This window comes from Colius striatus, chromosome 5 (assembly GCF_028858725.1).
Source record: "Colius striatus isolate bColStr4 chromosome 5, bColStr4.1.hap1, whole genome shotgun sequence".
In the NCBI taxonomy this organism is placed as follows: domain Eukaryota; kingdom Metazoa; phylum Chordata; class Aves; order Coliiformes; family Coliidae; genus Colius; species Colius striatus.
The window spans coordinates 15,513,125-15,535,424 of record NC_084763.1 but is presented as its reverse complement, the minus strand read 5'-3'; the positions used below and the strand labels follow the sequence as shown (position 1 = coordinate 15,535,424).

At 37.8% G+C, this 22,300-nt stretch overlaps 1 protein-coding gene across 1 annotated transcript in view; it reads right to left on the bottom strand.

Annotated features, from left to right (window-relative positions):
- Window positions 1-22,300, bottom strand: part of OSBPL10 (oxysterol binding protein like 10) — a 120,910-nt gene that overhangs the window by 59,780 nt on the left and 38,830 nt on the right. Inside the window, exon 4 of the mRNA XM_061997028.1 lies at window positions 14,431-14,622. Within this exon, the coding sequence (XP_061853012.1) occupies window positions 14,431-14,622 (192 nt within the window). The remainder of the gene's footprint in view (window positions 1-14,430; window positions 14,623-22,300) is intronic.

Here is a 22,300-nt window from a genome sequence, read left to right as displayed (position 1 = left end):
TCAATTGAGAAGTCCAGCGAATTAAGGTAGCTTCTCCAACTGCAGTAAAAATGATCTTTTTTTCTCCTAGTTTAATGCACTTTTGTTTTAGGTTAAGCATTTATACCTAACTGCTGCAGAGCAAGAAAACTTTTGTCTTGCCTGAACTTCTGAAAAGTATTCTTGAACTACTCAAGGTCACTTGTTAAGTGCATCTTACTACTTGACAAAAATAAATTTTCTGGTAAGGATTTATAGACCTCTCTTTTCTTCAGTGAAGTCACAGCCATAGATCTTTTCATGGGATTCCATCAATAGCATGCAAGCCAGGAAGGCAAAATTACAGCTTCATCTATAACTAAAGTGAAAGAGCTATATACAGAGGTTGCTGCTAGAAGTACTGCAATATATAACGCAAATCTCTTAGAGAATTTTGCATTTCAGTGTTAAAAGTCTGCAGTGTACAAACATGTACAAGACCAGATGACCACAAATATGCTGAAGTTCCACAAATAATGGATCTGTACGCTTTGCTTACAATAAAACCCGAGCTTTTGACCAAAAAAGAACTTCCTTGAGCTGCAAAGGGAATTCTATCCACAAAGCTTCAATCTGGATGGAGACCCACAGTGACTTCTGTGAGCATTACTATGGTAATTAGGAAGACTATTTTAAGGAGTCTAAGAACACCAAGTGAGATATTCTGAAAGCACTTTGGAAAGATGGAACCAGGCAATGGCATCTACATCAGTTATCCTTTCTTGATTACTGCTTCCCTCCCATTACAGCAAATAAGCACGTAATTCTCCATTAGTGTCACCTCAGGGTAGCAGCTAGCTTGACCTCAATTTTACTGTTCATTGTTTGCTTCTTTAAAATGAAATTGGAATTACTTGTTATATAATAGTTATTAAGGCTTAGACACATACATCCTATCAATGAAGGTTCAAAGTAGCAAGTTAATTTTCAGCTGGTATATAATTTGCAGACAGAGGCACAAAAAGTGACAGAATAAACAGAACTATACCTCTGACAATGCAGACAGCAGCTAATCATGGGGGCACACTATTTCTTTTCAGTCCTCATCTCTGCTTTCACAATTCTACTTCTTCCCTGGAGAAGAATGAAAAGAAGCTCTCCCCACCCCCATCTGCTATTTTGTTCTCTTTCAACTAACCAGAAATCCACATAATCTCTGTTAAGGGAAAAACTGAAAAGCCAGTTGCTAATATCTTCATTATCTCAGCTAACAAAATATTACTATCTTTGGGGTTTTGTTTTGGCTTCTTTCAATCAGCCTTCTCATCATGCCGCTCCACAGTGTGGTTCTTTTTGAGGAAGATCTTATGGAACAGAGAGCAAATGTCATTAGGATTGACTCTAAAAGCCAAGTATAAGATAATCAAGAGAAAACAAGGTGCAGAGGAGGTACTCTGTTTCAATTCTCCTGCTCTTATTTACTCTGTCCAATTTTTTGCTTCTACTGACACTGCTGCTGTTCCACTGGTCGCCATTAGTAGTACCTCCAGGGACCTCAGCACAGGATTGATACTCAAGGGAGCAGCTGTTATTTACCAACTCCTGTCATGCACTTTTTAACCTGGCTACATATACTAGGTATGATCCTATGGTCCAGTCTTTACATATTCAATTCCTATTTTATATATTTAAATTCTGTAACTTGAACACTTGCTACACACGCTTACAAGGCAATATTCTATTTTGAGAAGACAACATTCATTAACCATTTGATGAGATTATAGACTAAGACTCATTGGTCTATTATCCAGTACCTAATAGCCACACCTGCAAGTAACCTTGCTGTTAGTTGCACAGTTGTACGTCTGCACGCTACCGCTTTAGCCTATAAGTTTGTTGGATTTAGGGAAGAGATGAAAAAGAGGGGAAGGATCTTTTTTGTCAATGGGTCTGGAAGCCCAAAACACTCCATCCAGTACCAGAGGTAGAAAAATAATCTACCTTCCCAAGAAATTCTCAGTCTGTTGCAACTCCGATACACAGGGGAAAGCTCCCTTCTTTCAGTGCTTTAAAAAACAGGCAGGTCAGCAAGAAAAGGAGCTGATCTAACTACTTGTTTTACAAAAGCATCTCTCTGTTCAGAAGAACAAAAGACAGAATATACTTAACAGATCTATGATCAAATACTGAAGAGCATGTGCCATCTGTACTTGTAAACGTTTTCTGTGACTTCAACACTTTAACCATTCACAGGGATATCCTTACTGTGAGTTTCTACAAAACTCTGCTTCTTGCATCGAGCAAATAGACACCCCAGAACAGGGTTCATGGCCCCTGTGACACATACACTAGTTAGCAGAGAGGATCTAGTGGTTCCAGCAGAATCCCTGAGAATGTCTCCAGAAATCTCAGCAAAACAGCTCACCTACTTCTAGCCAAAACAAATTAGATCCATCTCTTTGCTACCTCAGGCAGACTCCTTACTACAGTTCTTTACAACCACAATTCCAGACGTGAGGTTAAATGCTTGCTTTCTTTATTTAATCTGTCCTCTGCCTCACCTGAGAAATTAGGAAATGATATAAAGGAAATGGGGGTGGTGGTGAATTTAAGAAAAGATCTTGTGTACGTGGAGATGGACTAGGGCAGAAAATTCACATCTTGCCAGTGAATGTTTTAGCAACCAGACAACTCTGGGTCTTCTAAACTAGAGGATGCTTTTAATCTTAATCAGTACCCTGAGATATTCATCTTCTCTTGAATGTCTTCGTATTTTATGTCTTAAAAAGAAAAAAAGCAGCTTTTCCTGTCGTCCTCCCTAAATTTGCAGCTTAAGATACGAAGAGAATAATTCTCCCAGATCAACATAAACTTCAGGTTCTTTTCCCTGTGTAAGAGAAAGATTTACAAACAAACCAAAGTAATAAAACACTGAAGGCAAAATCTTAAGACAGCTGACACTATCAGAACAGTGCTTCATGGAGTTACTCCACAAGTACTTAGGTGAGAAGTTAAAACTTTTTACTAAGAGCTGGCTGCCATAATAAATATTCAAGTGAAAAAGAATGATTCCAAAAAACCTGTATCAATGAGCACTACCTTTCCCTACAAATCAAACTAAGTGGACTGTACATTTTCTGCAAATGATCAGTATCAATGCAGCACTGGCCACTTTGCCACTGGAGGGGGATATCCCAGGATCAAGGTTTATTGCAGGAGACATAACAGATTTTCTTCTTAGCCTGTTGCATTAGAGCTCTTGTTGATACTCCACATGTGTACGAAATGCATGACATTTGCTATCAGTATAAGGCTTATACAAAAGCACAAGAAAAAAAAGACAGGTTCCTCCACCACGAGGTCTTTTCTTGAGCTTTTTCTAATCTATTTGCCATATTAACCATATCCTACTAACAGTCACCTACTGAGATTTAACATTTACTATCAAAGACGACTCAAGGGAAGCACTTGAGGTATAATCAGAGAGAAGAATAAAAACAGACAGTGGCTGCCAAGGTTGTTTCTCTCACCTTGAGTTTCTTCCAGTGACCCAGAAACAAAAATTAGAAAAGCAGAACGAAGGAACTTGCAAGTTCAACTACATCTTGGATGGCAACTGGCTGCCATCTAGCCAAGCAGGAAGCACACTGCTGTATTTTAAACCACTGAATGCAGCTTAGAGTACACAGATTATAAAAAACGCCTTGTGGGAAATTTAATTTACACAATTTTACCATAAAAATTACCTCAAAATCTACAAGGAAAGTGTCTTGGTTTCAGCTGGGATAGACTTCATTTTCTTCCCAGTAGCTGCTACAGTGCTGTGTTTTGGATTTAGAATGAGAGTAATGTTGATAATACACAATGACAAGCAGTGCTTATATGCTAAGTCCTTTTCTGCTTCTCACCCTGCCCTGCCAGGGAGTAGGCTGGGAGGGGAGCATAAGAAGCTGGGAGGGAGCACAGTCAGGACAGCTGACCTGAACTAGACAAAGGACTATTCCAGATCACAGGACATCATTCTGAATAATAAAATGGTGGGGCGAATATGCCAGAAGATGGCAGCCTACTGCTCAGAAAACAGCTGGGCATCAGTCAGCGGGTGGTGGGCAACAGCACTGGGCATCACTTGTTTTGCATATCCTCTTATCATTATTATTTTCCCTTCCTTTCTGTCCTATTACAGTGTTTTTTCTCTCAACCCATGAGGTTTACCTGTTTTCTGATCTCTCCCCAGTCCCACTGGGGTGGAGTGAGCAAAAGGCTGTGTGGTGTTTAGCTGCCTGCTGTGCTAAATGACAACAGAAAGTCATTCTCGTAAGCAGATGTCATACTACAAGCTCTTCCGAGCAGCAGTTTCTCTTCGAAGCAGCAGTTTCTCTTACATATTTAAGAAAGATCACTTTGCTAAAGTTAACAGCTATAGCACAGAGCTAGAAAGTATATTTTGATTATCAGAAATTAAGGCATATTTGTGAATTTCAAGCAGTCAAAAAGCACCTAAAAGGTTGCCGCTAGACATTAAATCAGCATCAGCAATCACAGGAGAACTGTATTAGTTTACTGTGATAGAGCATACTACAGATAAAACCTGCTTCTTCTATCTTGAATTAAATCAGTCTTCAGAAGAGAAAAGATCACATTACACTGGAACATATATTATATATTTCAACATGCATAGCTTCAAGGATGATGAGGTTTCTCTCAGAACAAACAGTGCTAGAAAATGTAACTTAATCTTTTTTTAATGCCTTCCCTTTTTTTTAATGATGCCATTCCACTTAGGAACATGTAAACACACATACAGCCATTCACACTAGTCCAATATGCCATATAGTACTTACTCAAATTTCTGATGGACAGTTCCTTTCCCAACACTGCTGATACTTCCTTTCAGCCCTCTCCCAGTTAGCCACCTAGCTTGTAGTGTCCAAGCATAAAATAAAACTTTATTTCAGCCATTTGAACTGCTCTCAGGTGCACAGTATACACTGGAATGGCCCTTCAATTTTAATCGTCTGACAGTCAATCCACATCATATTTTCTGAAAATCAAGTGAACTGTCACTATCAAGGCTATCTAATCTTGCCATTCCTGTGCCTTGAATAAAATGTACCGAATCCACCCCTTTGACTTTTCCCTGTGTCCCAAGGCTGACTGTCAAATGGTTTAAGTTGGCATCATTACCTTCACGGCACTGAAGTGATTCAACATATACTACCATGATTTTGAGTAGCCAGTTTATGACATACTGTAATGTATCTGAATATAATTTATATAGCAACTTTTCCACAAATCTAAGTGTTTTCTGTCTGCCTAGACCTACCAATTAAACTGCAATTCGGTAACTGGGGATCTCTGTAAGAAAAACTGCAAGCAGTCATCCTGAAACAGGATAGATATCATCAAAAGAACATTCTAAGTAGTATATGCAAGAACATAAGACTATGTTTTCTGAACCAGACACAAATACATGGAACCATAATAAAAATTAAAAATAATTAATCAATTACAGGTATACATCCAATACATATAATACAAAGCTACTTTAAAGTATACATCAAAACCAGGTAGATGTAGTTCAATTCAGCTTGTTAGATGAAATGTTTCTAGTTGTCATGTTATTACTCATATTTTAAAAGCATATTGTCTTAAGTCAATATGCATTGCAGCCAAGAAGGGAAGCAGCTGCTTAAAAGCATCTGCGTAACAGACACAAAGTCTCCAAAGCATTGAAAACCTGCAAGCCAAGCATTAGAGACAGAATTCACAATAAGAACTTGTAGCAAAAGCTGCTAGAGATCAGGCCTTTGTTTAATAACTGATGACAGCTAGAGTGTTTGTTGTTCCCATTTGTTGGAAAATTAAAATGTTTCCTGCATTTCTTAGTGTAGCATACAATACTTAGGTGTTACACAAGGAGATGAAGATTATCGTAAGATCCTCTATAAAAGTGTATAATAATGCAAACTGAATGGTATGCTTAAAATATATGAGCCATTTCTATGGTTACTTTCTCTTGGAGGACATTTACATAAGTACTTTCTGTACTTAATATTTGAAACTTGGCTAGCCACCTAATATTACATTGTCATCCATTCCCACTGAGGATATGCAAAAATATCTTCTACTTATTTTAATAAAAATAGCATTTAAGTATGGGTTAGCAAAACAGCCCATGTATCTCGGAAGCACTAATTCGCATTATAAACACAGTTGCAGAAGGTAAGTGCACCTTGTTGCATTCAGGGTTTGCTTCAAAGATCCCTGCTGCATGAGCCAGCCACCCAGAAACCCACACTGAAAGCAAGGCCACTAAACAAGCAGCCATGAGATGCAATACCTTCATCTGAGAAAATACTACTAATGTTTTCTTTAAAGTTTCACGTTCAAATTGTCACCACGAAATTTAAACTAGTGGAGTATTTGTGCTTAATTTTGAAAGAAAACAGCCTTGGAGCTTTCAAAAAATGTAGGAAAGTGTATGATATGCTACACTGGTTTATACATGCATATAAAACAGAACACTTGAATTCTGTTTGATGTACAAAAATCAAGTGAGAGTCCTCAAGGCATACAAAAACTGGAGACTGAAGTTCCTTCAAATCTGACTTCTCTCAAACTCCTTTGGGAACTTATCATTTACTTATAATTTATTGAAATATTTTAATAACTTGTAAAGACTAATTTTAGCTTCTCTGCAGTTACTTAAGAAAATTAATACTGCAGCAGTCTCTGAACGTAGCTCATATGCACTGCATTATCCCTAATTTATAAATTGTCATTCATTAAATGATTGGAAATTATCATCTTTGCATATGCTCAATTACTACTAAACTACAGGCTGAAATAAAATAATTAAATAAGCCACGTTTGCATCATTTATACTTTTGGGGGGCTGGGATCAGAAATAATGAACCAGGTTCACTCTTGATATAACCCTCATGGAAAAACAGTGTAATTTTAGTGCAACATCTGCTCTGTGATTCCCATAGCAACCTTAATTCTCCCTGCCTGGGTATCTGGAATCCAGGATGACTCAACCATTGCACGAATACAAAATCAAATGCACAGAAACAAGGTGTAGTTTAGGAAGGTGTAACTTTCACACACTCTTAGTGACCTCAAAAGATATTGCAAAGGCAAGATAAAGATTCAGAGAACACAACAGCATTCAACTGATGTTTATGTGATTTAATAACTATTGGTTTATAGTACTAGAATAATTTACATTTCCTTATCCCCAAAGTGAGATAGTTAATGCAACAGACTGAATGGTTTTTATATGCTCGTGTACACTGACACTCTCAGAAATTTAAGCACCTCATTTATCCCCTGAGACGACATGTTTTTATTGATCTTTGCAACACCAACTAGAAAAATCAGATGTAGGAGAAGAGACTTCTATAGACAAGTCAAACAGTCGCTAAAGAAACTGCCACAGAAGATGCCAAGTAATTTCATCTGTTCTATATACTCTCAATTCACCTGTCTGTAAGGATATGGATAGCAGTCAATCACAGTAACACTGCTGTACACCAGCAGAACCTTTCTGAATGCTTGCACTAGTATTTTCATACTATACAAGGTACACACACTTCTATAACTGGGGTCAATATCAATTCAGAAGAAAGTTTAATTATAACATTTGCTGCTGCCCTTTTAGCCCTCATGTTAGGGTTGAAACTGGTTTATACTGTTACAGGTTTAATGCCTCTAAATATATCATAATGGTTCCTTTCAAAACAGCTGGGAGCAACTCCTTTGGTATCAGCTAGATCGGCTGCAATTAAGCTGTTAAACATACCTGTAACACAGTTTTGTCCTAAGATTCTTGACAATTCAAAAAGTGTCTCTAAACACCGTTAAATAGTAGCAGCTGTAGTGTAACAACTATGAGCATTCTATGCCAAATAAACATTGACAATTGTTTGTGACAGTGAGTTTGCAGACAAACTTAAGTGTAATACACATTAATACAAATTAAGTGTAATACAATACATACAAAGTATAGATGTAATATGTTAAATATTAATACTGTTAAGTAATATATCTCATTTTCTGTCCAGTATCCATCTATAGTTACAGACTACTTATTCTGTATATGATAAGATGCACCTGATTAAAGATGATCAAAAGGATAACGCTTTAATTTATTACGTATAGTAGGGGAGTAGAAGGAAAACATTTTAAATAAGAGCCCAGGAAAAACTGGAGACCTATACCTAACAAAGGTTCCTTCACTGTGTTCTTTTCCTTCTCTTTCCAAAATTGCTGCTATATCACCATACTGTTTCTTCAAATCAACAGAAAACAATACTTGGGCTTCAAAAGTTAAACACCTTCTGTGGTATCTATAAACTACCAAGATAAAACTCCTTGGTCAGACCAACTGAGAAATCTATAGAGAATATCTACTAGTTTTGAAGTGCAGGAAGACTCTAGTTAAAAGAACAAAGCACAAACTGCCACAAAGAAAACACAACAAAGCTGTCATTTATACCAAATCATAGCTATCTTTTATACCAAAGCACTACACTAAAGTCTAGAAGGAAAAACAGACATGATTTTAGATAATTAGTTTTAAATCTGTCTAGCAAATACACAGCAGCACAGACCTCAGCAGCTACAGTCCATGATTATCAGGCCTCTCCCTGATAAAGCAGGTACACTACTAGGCCAGAAAGCCTGAAGTTAGCATCGTTCATCCGTCCATCCTACATCCACACGTTTTAGGTAGGTGAACGTAATGAGACTATTTTCATCTTATTAGCCATGGACTCCTGAAGGTCATCTTTGTCACAAAGGTAGTGCTAATCTTCCCACATTGAAATCAAGATGAGATTGTCAGTGATAGATCTCATATACTGCACTTCTCCCTACTTGCATGAAGTTCATCAATCAAACTAATCAAAATTACACATATACTTTAAAAAATGCTTCAATTATTAGCAGGATTTTTTCAAATGTTCTTTGTTCATACTTCACACTGTTTGTGCATGATGTCCTGTTCAAGGATCAGAATCATTTTACATGCACCCTTATCACATGACCTCACCTAACCTCAAAGCTATGCCAAACACCAAGAGCTACAGCAATTTGTTTTGCTAGAACTGGCGTTAGATTGACCTGATTCATTGACCTGTTTTTGTGTATACTTCCAGAGAAAGAAAAGAAGGATTAGAAATATATATATAAGAAGTAAAACCTGACTTTTTCCAAGATGAAAAGTAAAATTTGGCATGGAACTAGAACCATCAGTTTTTCCCCTACTCCGAGCTCAAATATTAATTATGAAATTTTACCATCAACATACTCACTGCTTAGTATATGTCTTTGTGTGTTCCCAGATGTGAAATTCCTGCAAGTCTCAATGCTTCCCTCAGTGGTTTAAGCATTGCATCTCCTTTTTTACCTTCGGTACTGCCTGTGCAGCGCTGTAATTCCATAACAGAACAAACAGCTCTCCACAGACAACAGCATCCTTCTTTGCTGATCTGAAGACATTAACTTCTCATTTGAAAATCCCCCACGTGTTTTAGAATCCTCTCCTCCTCTTAGAATTGTGTCCTAATTGGACAACTGCAGCCCCACAAAATTACAGGTAAACCTCATTCTATAAAGTCCTAGGTGCAAGTCCTAGATTTTCCTATATTGTAAGGGAGGCAGCAAAGTACTATCAGCTAGTTGCATAATTCCTGCAGGAATCAAACAGTAACCACATTTATATATGGTAAAAGACATGCAAGAAGCAGTAGGACTGTCATCAAAAAGCAGAACTTTCCAAATTCTGCAACTGCTTACTGGCACATAAAATAGATGTGTCACTGAGGCTCCCATTAAAAGTGGATCTCACTGCACCAGATGTTCAGAAACACATTTGATGACTAGTCCACTGTACAGTATCAAAAGTTGTAACAAACACCACATTTCAAATGTATAAGAAATTCCTCTCAAGTCTTTTAAATTGTGGGGAAAAGAACACTAGACTTCTTTCAGTTAACTTGATTTAATTTCTCTAAACTTCTGTAAATAACTGATATAAGTTACTACAAAATGTTCACATAGTCCAATTCTTGGTTCTTTAACAGCAATGGTAACACTAATAGGGGTCATACAATCGCAAAATATTCTTACCCAAATTAAACATCATTAAGGGTGCCACTATTATTTAGTTCAGAGACAGTAAAATTTAATATGAGGTGTGATGTGGCCACTTGGCTTTATGTTCCAGTTAATTTTAATTGCTTTCAGTAAAGAATTCTACAAGCGTAACTTTTATCACAAATTGCTAAGAGGATAATAATATGCATAGTTTAAGAAATAGAATGCAATTTCAAGACCACACACACCTAGGTTACCATAAAACCACTTCCTAAAAAATCAGTTGAAATTTAATGATAGATTATGGCTCAAATAAAGAGGCAGGATCTCAATTCTGCAGAAAATTCCACACATAGCAAATCAGCTGTCCCGAACTAATGTATGGTGAATTTTAGTTTTGATATAACTCTCCATAAATCTGTATGGGCTGGACTATTAAACTCAAGGTAATATAAACAAAAATCTGATTTAAGAGAATTATTTTATTTTTTAAATTACATTATGATGAAAAGTAATGCTCCTGAGTTCCTTTCCAGTTCAAAGCTATACAATAGTAGCTTGAATAGTAAAAATAATTTTTATAGTAGCAAAACACTCCATATTCATGCTCAATTTTGACTTACCAAAACTTTCAAAAAAGGGAAAGTTCTAATTTCACAACAGAAACATTTACTACATGTGTCATTTTGGCAACCTACATGGTTGCTTGTACCACTGCCATAGTTTGACATGAAACTGTTTCTGGTAAGGGGGAAGGGGCTGTAAAGATGGCTCCTGTAAGAAGTTCTTTGAAACTCTCTCCAAGTCTGAGCCAGACCAACTGCTGAGACTGAGCCAATTAGATACCTCCACAATCACTTTTTAACAAGAAGCCAGAAGAGGAAGCTTCTTCCTGTTCCTTCTTTCTTCTTCTTTTCTGGCTGCTGGTGGTGCAAGGTGTTGGGAGAGAGAGAGAGAAGCAACCATGTGGACTCCAAGGTCAGTGAAGGAAGAGAGGAGGAGGTGTGCTGGAGCAGACACTCCCCTGCATCCTGCAGAGAGGACTAGTGAAGCAGAGATTTGTTTACATTTCATTAAAGACCCTGTGCCAGGGGCAGTGACTATGGCTGGAGGAGGCCTTGTTCCATGTGAGGGACCTCATATTCACAGAAGCTGTAACTGTGGGGAAGAACCCACGCCAAAGAAGCTCATTAAAATTATGCCCAGAAGAGGCCATGTCCCAAGGGAGGGACTCTGCATCTGCAGAAACTGCAACTGTTGGGAAGAACCCACACCAGAGGTGTGTTCATTAAGGACTGTGTCCCATGTGAGGAATCCTGTACTGGAGCAGGGGAAGAATGCCAGGAGTCATCCTCATCTGAGCAGAGAGAAGCGGCAGAGCCCATCTGTGAGAGACCGACCACATCCCCCATTTCCTGCCCCCCTGAGCCGTTGTGGGGGGAGGAGGGGGAGGAGGTAGAGATATCGGGAGCAGTGAGCTGGGCCCAGGAAGAAAGGAGGGATGGGGGAGGGAGATCTTAAAGTGCTGGTTGCAATTTTCTCATCATCCTACTCCCTTTTTGCTTTTATTCCGTTCTGTTTCTTGTAGAAGAAACTTTCCTACTTTCCTCTCTCAGTCGAGTACTGGAGTCTGTTTTGCCCAGAACCATAACTGGCAGTTCTCCTCCCTGCCCTTGTCTGAATATACAACAACCTTGCTTATCTTTTTACTCCCATTTCGCTGGGGCCTCCGCCATCCTAACAAGGGTGGGGGTGAATGGGGGCTCCGAGAGAGAGACTGTTGTGGTGCTTCATTGCTGTCTGGGCAAAAATACAATAACCACCTTTATCAAATACTGCCTGTCAAATTGGTGTTAAATGGAGCCTTTGCTACAGCCTGTTTTACACTAAAATTCTCTATACTATCTAAAACGAAAAAAATCAGATAAAACAAACAACTGAAGGAAACAATAAGTCTGTGTTGTTTATACCTACTATGAAAGGAAAAAAGGGGAAAAAGAACAACCAATATCATCAAATATCATTTCATCATGTTAAATATTGGACATTTTCCCTATTTGCAATGTGGAGATACACTTATTGTTTCCAAATAACATGGTCAAATCATGAAAAACTGATCCAGAACTCAATTAGTGATTTAAAGTTCAGCACTTCCCACGGACATTGTCCAAGCTTCTGAAGACGATCTGTCCCAAGGATGCACCTTTTGCAGCATTACAGCTTTTCACAGATGTCATACATAATATTGTAGTATTATCACAACCATTGCTTTACAATTTAAAAACTACATGCTGCTTCTCATTTTCCAGAAGCATATCAATTCTTTCCATTGATTCAACAACTATATTTTACAAGTTGTAAAACTAGTTAATGTAGTCCTACTTATAGTACAATAATAAAAAGTTTATTTGCATGTCAGAGCAAATCTGACTGCTTCCTTAAGATGGAAAAAAAACAGACATATCTTTTCACAAGATGGAAACAATATCAGTCAAGCAGTTAATTTTTACATTAAACTGGGAAAGAGGGCAGAAGTGACTGTCTTTTCCACTTACATGTTCTTTAAGAAGCAGTACGCACTCAAAAAAATCCAGTACACAAAAATGCAAAGCTCACACACCCCCTTATAAAGTTTTCTTATGCATTGTTTATCTTAATACCATTTTCCCTCCTGAAAAAAAAAAAAAAAATCACACCTTTTAACCTTCAATCACCACTGTATGTTCAATGTCTAAGGTTTTTTTTATTGCAGCACTCAAACTCGTTCTTACAGGATTTGGTGCTGCAGCTGAGCTATCCCTCACATCAAACATAGCAAAATAATTATCTTCCATGAAGAAGACTGAAGTCTTGTAATATTTACCTTTATGGAACTACATCACACTGCAATAACACTGCAAATGAGTCAGTAATTCCCAGGCCCCTTCGACGGAAATGATATCTCTACATTTATTCTCTGTTTCACTATAGGTCAGTATTTATTTCTTCTTTCTCAAGTGTAGTTCTTTGCATCTGTTGACTTTTTCCCTTCCCAACTTATTATGATCTGCATATATACTAATTATCTTTTAAATTCCTTTCAGTGCTACCCAGCTTCATTTGACAACACTGCAACAGCTCCCACTGTTTATTTTATTAATAGGTTTAAGGCTCACTCTGAATTTAATCTGTGAGAGCAAATACATCTAGTAAGGTAGGAACAACTCTGGAAAGATGATTGGTAGGCAAAGACAAGCTATTCTCATGGCAAACAAATAGATAAGTGTTTTCTATATTGTAAATGTCCATAAACGACCTTCAGACTGTGCATTCTTCAGAGCAAGGAATTATTATTGTTAATACAACAGAGGATACAAGGGAAGTTTTCACTTTTGATGTTACTAGAATCAAAAGCATTTTTCATCAGCATGTGTAATTTGAGTATCCACTGTGAGCACACACTAAGAATTTGTTCAAATTCTTACCATGAAAGGTCTCCATTTACAAAACATTTAGGGAGCCTAAACTTAAAAGCAGACTCTTGAGATTGCAATTTGAGGGATTGGGGTAGATATTTTAAACCCACGTGACAAAAGAATGCTTTAAAGCAGCTAGGCTGCCAACAGTTTCTTTGACAGAATGGCTTGGAGGGGAACCTCCAAAGGCAGAGAATAGCAAGAAATTCAGACAAAGCAAAGACAAGGTATGAAAGACGAATGAAAGCGAGTTCTGTGAATGTTTGCCATAGTATTTAAGCTTTAAATTCTGTACTATTTTTGTTGTCTGTAAAGCATGACTTAAAATGGTATCTGAGTTATACTTAAAGCCTGGTAAATAGGCTTTTTTAAAAATATGCTCTCCTGTGTGCTTTTCATGTGTTTCTATATGAACAGGGCATTCTTCCATTACAAAGCCAGCAACAAAAACTTGGCAACAAAGTTTATAGCCATATAGAAACATACAGCTGAGTGTGACTTCTTTCACATTCATTAATCACACTTATTCAAGGAGGGGTTTTTCCTAGTTATTTTTAAATGCTTCTGGGCCTGCTTTCCAATCTGAAAAGTTTTGCTGCATGTAGCTTAAAAAGAGATGCTACTCCAGTCCTGCAGCACCACTGGAAAGATAAGAGCTGCAGCCAATATACTTCCTCTTTTAAGCATGTGCAGCAAAACTTTTCAGATAGGTATATAGGTATAAAAAAGTCTGTGTACATCAGACTAAGCTGAACCAGAACTAAAGACTGCCTTTTTCTCAGCAAAAGGGATCAAAACAAAGCAAAGTCAAACATGAAGTAGAAAACAAAGAGAATTGTTTTCTTGATTGCTCATAATAACACAAAATAAGCATTCTTAAGTTACAGCAAAACAGCAGACTTAGATCTCTTACCTCTCTGACTTCATGAAGTTGACCAGAACGCTGGCTCTTCGCTCTTCGAGCAGCTGCAGGTGATTTGTGATGTGTGATGGTTACAACAGTTGGCCCACTTTGATTCATATGTTTCTGGCCACTAGGAGATGCAGAATTAACTGTCCCAGGTGGCAGCAGAGATGAGCTTCTACTTCGTGAAGAGGAAATACTCTAGAACAAGGAACAGGATGTAGCTATTAGCAACATTTAAGTTAGTAAGCAGTTTACGATTCAGGCTACAGATTTGTGTTCCGATACCTTCCTCACAAACCCAAATCTGCAGGCCTAACTGTGCTGAAGGCTGATTTATTCTTTGTGAACCATCTGCATTCTCAGCAGGGATCTTCTTTGAAACACCGTGGCTATCATCTTTGTTTCTTGGATTGTATGAAATTGGCCTTCAGAAAGATTTTTTTTACAAACACATATTAACATACTGCTAAGTTCGCATGACCATACTTTCTAGGAATGATTAGGAAGGATTTTGCAGACAGGATAATGACAATGCCAACACAAACGTGACTGATTTTTTATGAAGCCACTGATCTATAATTCACCAAACTGGTGTGAATAGCAAGGGGAAAAAATACTAATGCTCTCTACCTGATGAACTTCTGAAACAGAGCAGTGGTGTTTTCAACATTAGAAGAGCTGCAATTCTGGCAAGGCCAATCCACACTCAAACTAAATATTTAGACCAAAACATGGTTTAAAGAGTCAAAACCTTTTGCAGTAAGCTTGGGATAAACTTTAAATATTAAAATAAAAACCAAACCAAACAAATAAAAAAAACCCAGACCAGAAATAAATCTCTAAAAATATCTGCAGTGGAAATACTCAACATAAAACCTAATAAAATCAGCCTGAACATTGAAGAACTTTCTCTGTTCTTATCTAACCCTTTGTCAGTGTTGTCATCTTGGTTTTCTGTAGCCCTCAAACACAACTCTTCCTGGAGGTCTTTAGGACAGCAATTCTCAATCAAGCTCAGATGTGCACTAGAGTACCATGTGACATCATATATAAAAGTGCAATGTGAAAGACTTTCTCTCTTCTGTTTGAACCGTTGATTGTATCTGTAAGGTTAAAACTGAATCAGAATAACTCTTACTTCATGAACACAAACCACATCAGAGAGTGACATTTAATAGTACTTTAAGGAAGTGAGATAAATATACAGCCCTATGGTGAAATACCATTTCACCTCTCCTACAAAACCTGCCCAAGTAATGATAACAGTCTGCAATATTGCTAAGAAAGATACCATCAACATGGGGTACTACTCTTGAGTCTGCTAGCAAGTGGATAAAAATACTACTTAGGTACAATCTTTCTTCGTATCCCTTACATTTTAAACTTTGCAATTCTGTCAGAATTTTATTAAAAGACTTTAAATCCAAGGTGGACAGGTTCCAACTAGCACTAGAATTGAAGTCAGGCATCATGTTACCACTACACTGACTGTAGATGACAAAGCAGATTATCTGGCACTGCCAAGAAAGAAAAGTGAAATAAATTACATGATCTTCTACAAAAGTAGACTTAAGACTTTTGAGGCATTTGAAGGTTTAAAAAAATGGTTTATCATACTCCCAGAGTGCAAAAAGCTGCTGTAATCTCAGAAATAATCATTATTTCATTGGTCTGGACGTATATTTAACAAATACTTCCAAGAATTATGTTCTGACTCTGGTTTTGCAATGAATTCATTCTTTACTACCATGACTAATAAGATTATAGTAATAAGCATTTGTAGAATCAGACATTCTGGCTGATGAATCACAATTGTGTTAAAACTGGATTCAACCCTAGGGCAAAAAAAGCACAAAAGGGTTGGATTTTGTCAGAAGGGAACAGAAGGTCAGCAGGTTTTTAATTCATCTTCCATTTGAAAGAGCATTGTTTAGACTCAACTACAATTAAAGTAAGAGCAAGAGGACAAGGTATTTGGGAGAACAAAGGGGATGAGGGAAACTAGGTGTGATTGAATTTCTTTTTTTTCTTTTCTTTTTCACAGAAAAAGGCTATCCCTAGTCTACAATATCAGAATATAGTTATCAATGTTTCCTTCTTAAACTGACTAGCATCAGAGTATTTCTAAATAAAATTTAAAGTGCAGGGTTCTTCAGCATAAATCAACTTCTCTTACAGTTTAATAGAAGGTATTTTCTTTTTATAACAACATTTTCTGAGCACCACTGGTGTTCTACTATCATACAATCACATAAAATGAACAAGCAACATAAAATAAACATGGAAAAATCTATCCACTGTCCCTGATTAAACACAAAATCAGGAAGGAATTCTAGGAGAGAGCTAGCTTTCAGAAAAAAACAGCTGTCACAATAATCTCACTTAACCTGCACATTTTGAGAGGTATGTTCATAAATTTAAATGCACATATATTCTGAGCTAGCATCAGTAGCACTGATATTATTTGGCAATTCACTGTCATTTTTCCTCAAGGCAGTGTTTCAAACTGCAATGAACTATCTGCAGCTGACCCACAGATCACAACAGACACTTTGACTGCCGCTCATATCTCACATTTTCTCTCATCACAACATCTAATACAATATGCTTTCCACCAAACCCCACTTACTCTTGGGAGTAACATATTTTGCAGTGAACTATCAGTACAAAAGCTGGCAGCTGTCCGCAATTTTTTTAACTGACTTTGTATCACAAATATGTAATAAACACATTTCCAAGAAGCAGCTATGCCCATTATTTTAGGAGCCTCTTAATCCAGATTAGATTTCATTTTTTTTCCCCTGTTAAGATTTCCTCTGGTTCGTATCCCAGCTCACTGGGCTACATCAACTACACTCCTAAAACATGACTTGAGGTAGAATAAACAGCCTGTGCATTCAAGATGGCTCTTCATGAAGTTCTAAAAAGGCATGCAACAGCTCACAGCAACTGTTGGTGGACAGTCACTTAGAGCACGGAGCTTGGGAATCGGCGAAACAGGAGAGAAAATCAAGAACATCCAATCTATCATTTCAGTAGCAGGTGGTGCTCTAGAAGGCTATACTGCTACAGGGACACAAGGTAAGTTCAGATCTCTATATATGCAAGATCACAGCCTGGCAAGGTCTGATTCTGCCACACTGCTTGGTGTGTCTGACAAAGCTGCATGCTTTACCCTACAATAGCGCTACGTGAACTCTAGGGAGATGTTACCTCTGCTGGTGAGCCTCTCCTAGAATCCTCTCCTTCCCCTTTCAGCACAACACAGTTATCAATCCTGTGCAGCTCATACAGTCAGGAATATTGGAAATCTGTAAGTCTATAAGCAAGTTTCCTTACCTTTGTTTTCTGTCCCCTTATACCCTTTATGCACGTAGTAACCCAACATTTCCAATCAATGTGCCAGAAGACTCTACCAGTCCATGACACAAATCCTCTGGCATCTGTTTTAGGATTATTCTTTAGAGGATGTCCATAAAATACAAATCCTAAATGAGCTCAGCACCAGGACCTCTGGCTACCCATGAAGCTTTCACTAGGCAAGGCCCCATGGTAAATGTAAAAACTTCCAAATTACAACTTGCAAAAGCAGTCACACAGAAAGTGCAGGTGAATGTCTGCAGCAGGCACTTCAAAATTTTTTGAAGTGGGGCTCCCCACCTCAAAGCCACAGAGAACAGCAGCAGAGCACTGTGCCTGATCCATCAAAGGGGACATGGGTGACATTTAATCCCTTCTGACAGCTTCTTCCTGGGTTGTCACAAGAGGCCTCCTCAGGAATTCAGCCTTTTAGGCACTTGAATTTCACATCACTTTGTCAACACCTATGCTCCAGCCAGATACTTGACTCCTCTTTGGCAGAACTTCTTCAGAGTAAATACAAGTAATGACAAGTATCTCTTTTGCATTGACACATAGCTGAGCCAAAATACAAATTTTCAATTTCTGTTAAAATGTTAAAATCTAGATGACGTTTTTCACAGCTAAAAACATTCTTATTATATGTCATACTACAATAGTCATTAAAGTCACTCCCAGGAAATCAAAGCAATGACAGTAACTGATGGATTTTTATTCCTCATCCCCTGCTCTTCCCCGTAGTGCTGCTTGTAGGACTGATCTGCCCCTCTATTATCACAGTTTGTTTTCTTCTGTCCTACTGCTTTCTGGTTTGCAAATAAATAAAAAGATAGCAAAAAGTCTCATGAAAGGAAGACATAAGCTCTCCACCAATTAGTAATGCATGGTGCCAATGAGTCAAGAAATCCATAGGCTCAAGCATCCCAAAACGATTAAAGTACTTTTTCCTGAGGCTACACTTTACCATTGCTTCAACAGTTTGCCTGCTAATAAAATGAAACTAATAAAATCATAATAAAGAAGCTAATAAAAGATTAATTTGTAACTTGCATTCATCTTGGGTTTATGACCTAAAGTTAACTAAAGTATGCCTAGCTAACATAGATTTCACAGAATGGTAGGGTTGGAAGGGACCTTTAGAGATCATCTAGTCCAATCCCCCTGCAGAAGCAGGTCCACCTAGATCAGGTCACATAGGAACACGTCTAGACAGGTCCTGAAGATCTCTAAGGAAGGAGACTCCACACTCTCTCCGGGCAGCCTGTGCCAGGGCTCCCTCACGTCAACAGTGAAATAGTTTTTTTCTAATATTTAAGTGGAACTTTTTGTGTTCCAGCTTCATCCCATTACCCCTTGTCCTGTTGCTAGATATCATAGAAAAAAGGGATGTCCCAACCTCCTGACACTCACCATTTAGATACTTGTAAATATCAATAAGTTCCCTCCTCATTCTTCTCTTTTCTAGACTGAACAGCCCCAGTTCCCGCAGCCTTTCCTCGTATGGAAGATGTTTTAGTAGGCTGTCCATCTCCAAGATAAAAAAGCAGTATAATGAATGCTTCCATTTGGATATCAAAAATCCTAACAAAATAATGTAATTGTAGAACAGTAAGTTCCAACTATACTAATGTTTTGATGACTCACTCTCTCTGGAGATTGCCCTTCCTGCTCACAAAGCAGCTGAAGTGGTTTTCACCATTTACCAGAACCAAACAGTTTTGTTTATTTTGGAAAGCGAATACAATGTTCCAGAGATCAATAAACAAATTTCTAAAGTGAATTGTCATATCTGTTTATGGTTGGTAACCATTATTTTCACAGGTACTGTGCCACAGATGTTTTCTACATAATAATATATACTGAAATAACATTCCTTTATTCCTCTGCATAGACACAGCACAGAACTAATCACTGCGTGCAGCTTTAGAGCAATGAGAAGTCACACACTATCAGAAAGTAATTATGATTTTGAGACACCACCATTCAGTATTTTTAATTTCCATCTACTTCTTTTCCAATGCATCCTAAGTAAAGAAAGACTGATAAAAGAAAAATGTGGACAGAGATCAGTTTAATTTACATTCTAATAATTCACAGATACTAAAATGCAAATTACAATCTATATAACATGCAAACACCAGCATTGCAAAGGGACAGGCTTATGATATACTTTGCACATTTCTGCAAAGCACCAGCTAGTGTACTAACTTTTTCTGACAGAACATTACAGTGCTTCATCATCTTCAGTAAGGCAATACATGTGTCTGCTTTTAAGCAAGAGACTTTGATAATCATTTCATCATAAAATCTTTTCATTACCAAGAATCATTTGACCAACCTCATGTTCCATCTTAAATTGATTTTTTTTTCCATTTCTGCAGAAGGATTTTGAAAGCATAAAGCTGTGAGCAACTCTTATCTTCATGAAGCTTCCATATAGAGGAAAAAAGGTGTCAAACACACACTTATCTACAGCCAAGCACTGCTTCCTCCTCTCGGGCTCACCACTGCAAGGATTTCAAAAGCATGTTTTAATTAGAATTAGTTGACTTCTATAGATCATGAACCAGAGGAGGAAGCAGGTAAGCATAACAGAGAAGGGAAGAGTGACCTTGCTCAAGAGGAAAGATGTACATAGAAGAACCAAAACAACACTCACAAATACTCAAAACCTTCACTAATCTGGTTTTATGGAAACAGTTACCATACAGATGTTTAGAATACCCAGTGAATAACCACTGCAGTAAAAAAGCAAGAAGAAACCTGGTAAAACCAAAGATCTACAACCACCATTTGTCCAGCTATGGAGAAAAATTACATGCCTGCTTCATAATGATTTAACAGAAGTGTTGACATTTAGCTTGCAAGCATTACTATAAGTGCTGTTTCACATTATAGTTAACCTGCCACTGTAGCTGGTACTGAAAGGGGCAGGTTTGTACTTCTTGCTTCACTATTTCTCCATGCTGACTCTGAGGCCCACTTATCAAGGAGAATCATTTCGGAAAGTTAAACCAGAAGAGAAACAGACATGTAGACACATATACAATTTTCTGCTGATTTAGCTCCCCAAACTGTCTTTACAAAGGGATGGATGATGGTTTTAACAGGTGCCAGGAGCACTGCTCTTAGGGGAAAGTGAGCAGGACAGTCTCTCACAGAGGCACAGGTTGGCTCAGTTTTAAATACAAAGCCTCAAGCTAAACCAGAAAAAGGTTAGGTTTTGGTCAGATCCATTTCAGCTATAATCCACCCAGGAGGAAGAAGAAAGTATGGCTTTACAACCAGGGGCTGCTGGAAGCAGAGCATCAGTGCTCATCCAGTTCCTCATTAAGCCAGTCAGATAGCTAAGTTCTTTTTAGTAGGTTGCTGTTTTTTTCTGGTTTTGATAACCAAGCTAACACAGAACCAGAAACATAACAGAGCCTGTGCAAAGGGTGGCAGCAGCAGAGAAATTGCAAATGAGTTCAGCTGAAACATGACTCCACACTGTCCAATTTTTAGCAGCTCACTGTGTAGTTCCAACCCAAAAAGTGGAGCAAGAGGGACTCTACCTCCCTTATTCTAGCAGTGACTTCAGCTAAAGTTACCTTCTGAGCACAACTTAAGACTTCACTTAAGACTTCTGTTTCTTGCCATATTACTAAAATACTCTGAGAAATACAAGGGTTATATGCCAATCCAGCAACTGATCAACACATTGGAATTAAGAGCTCATATAAAATCCCATGTGTTTGGTTTTATTACTGCTTTTACGTGCTTTAACAGTCACCATCATTAAACAGTCAAGAAAAATGGAGCGTAAAGCAAAAGAAGTAACAAGCTTGTGACAATTATGGATATAAAATTCTTCTTGGAACTATTTTATATTGTTGGATTCCAATTAGATTAATGTTTTAATTAAAAATTGTTCACTAATATTCTTTTTGAACAGCCTAAAAAAAAAAAAATCACAAAATCACAATCCTATCCAGACCCAGAAGGCTTCTTCCAGTACAGCATGATTTGACACTCTGGGGAGGTTAAGCAATCTGTACTTAAGCAAAACGAGACTTGTATGGGAATACCATGAACATTAAGAGTATCTTACAGCATGGGAATTATTTGCTAGAGAACATGGTCCTTTTACTGCTTTTTTATCATTAAGATGTAAAATTTAATTAAAACAAAGTGACAGAATTAGCTTGTGTTATATCAACTTGTTAGTTGTACAGTTCACCTTTGGACCATTCATTAGGATGCAACTAAATTTAGTCATCACTAGACAACTTTGGGGTTTGATTTGTTTTGGATTTTATTTATCACTACTCTGAATAATCTCCTCCACCACTCCAGTCCCCAGCTGAAACTTTAAAGGCAGCAAGGATGACCAGTCATGCAGTAGCATTTTGAAGCAGGCAGTAGCTCTGAAAAAGAGAGGAAACCATTGCTGCTCTGAATCCAGTGCAGGAAGAAGGAATTCTACCCCATGAACCTTTCACAGAAACAGCGAGAGTTTCAGCTCTAAAAAATATTT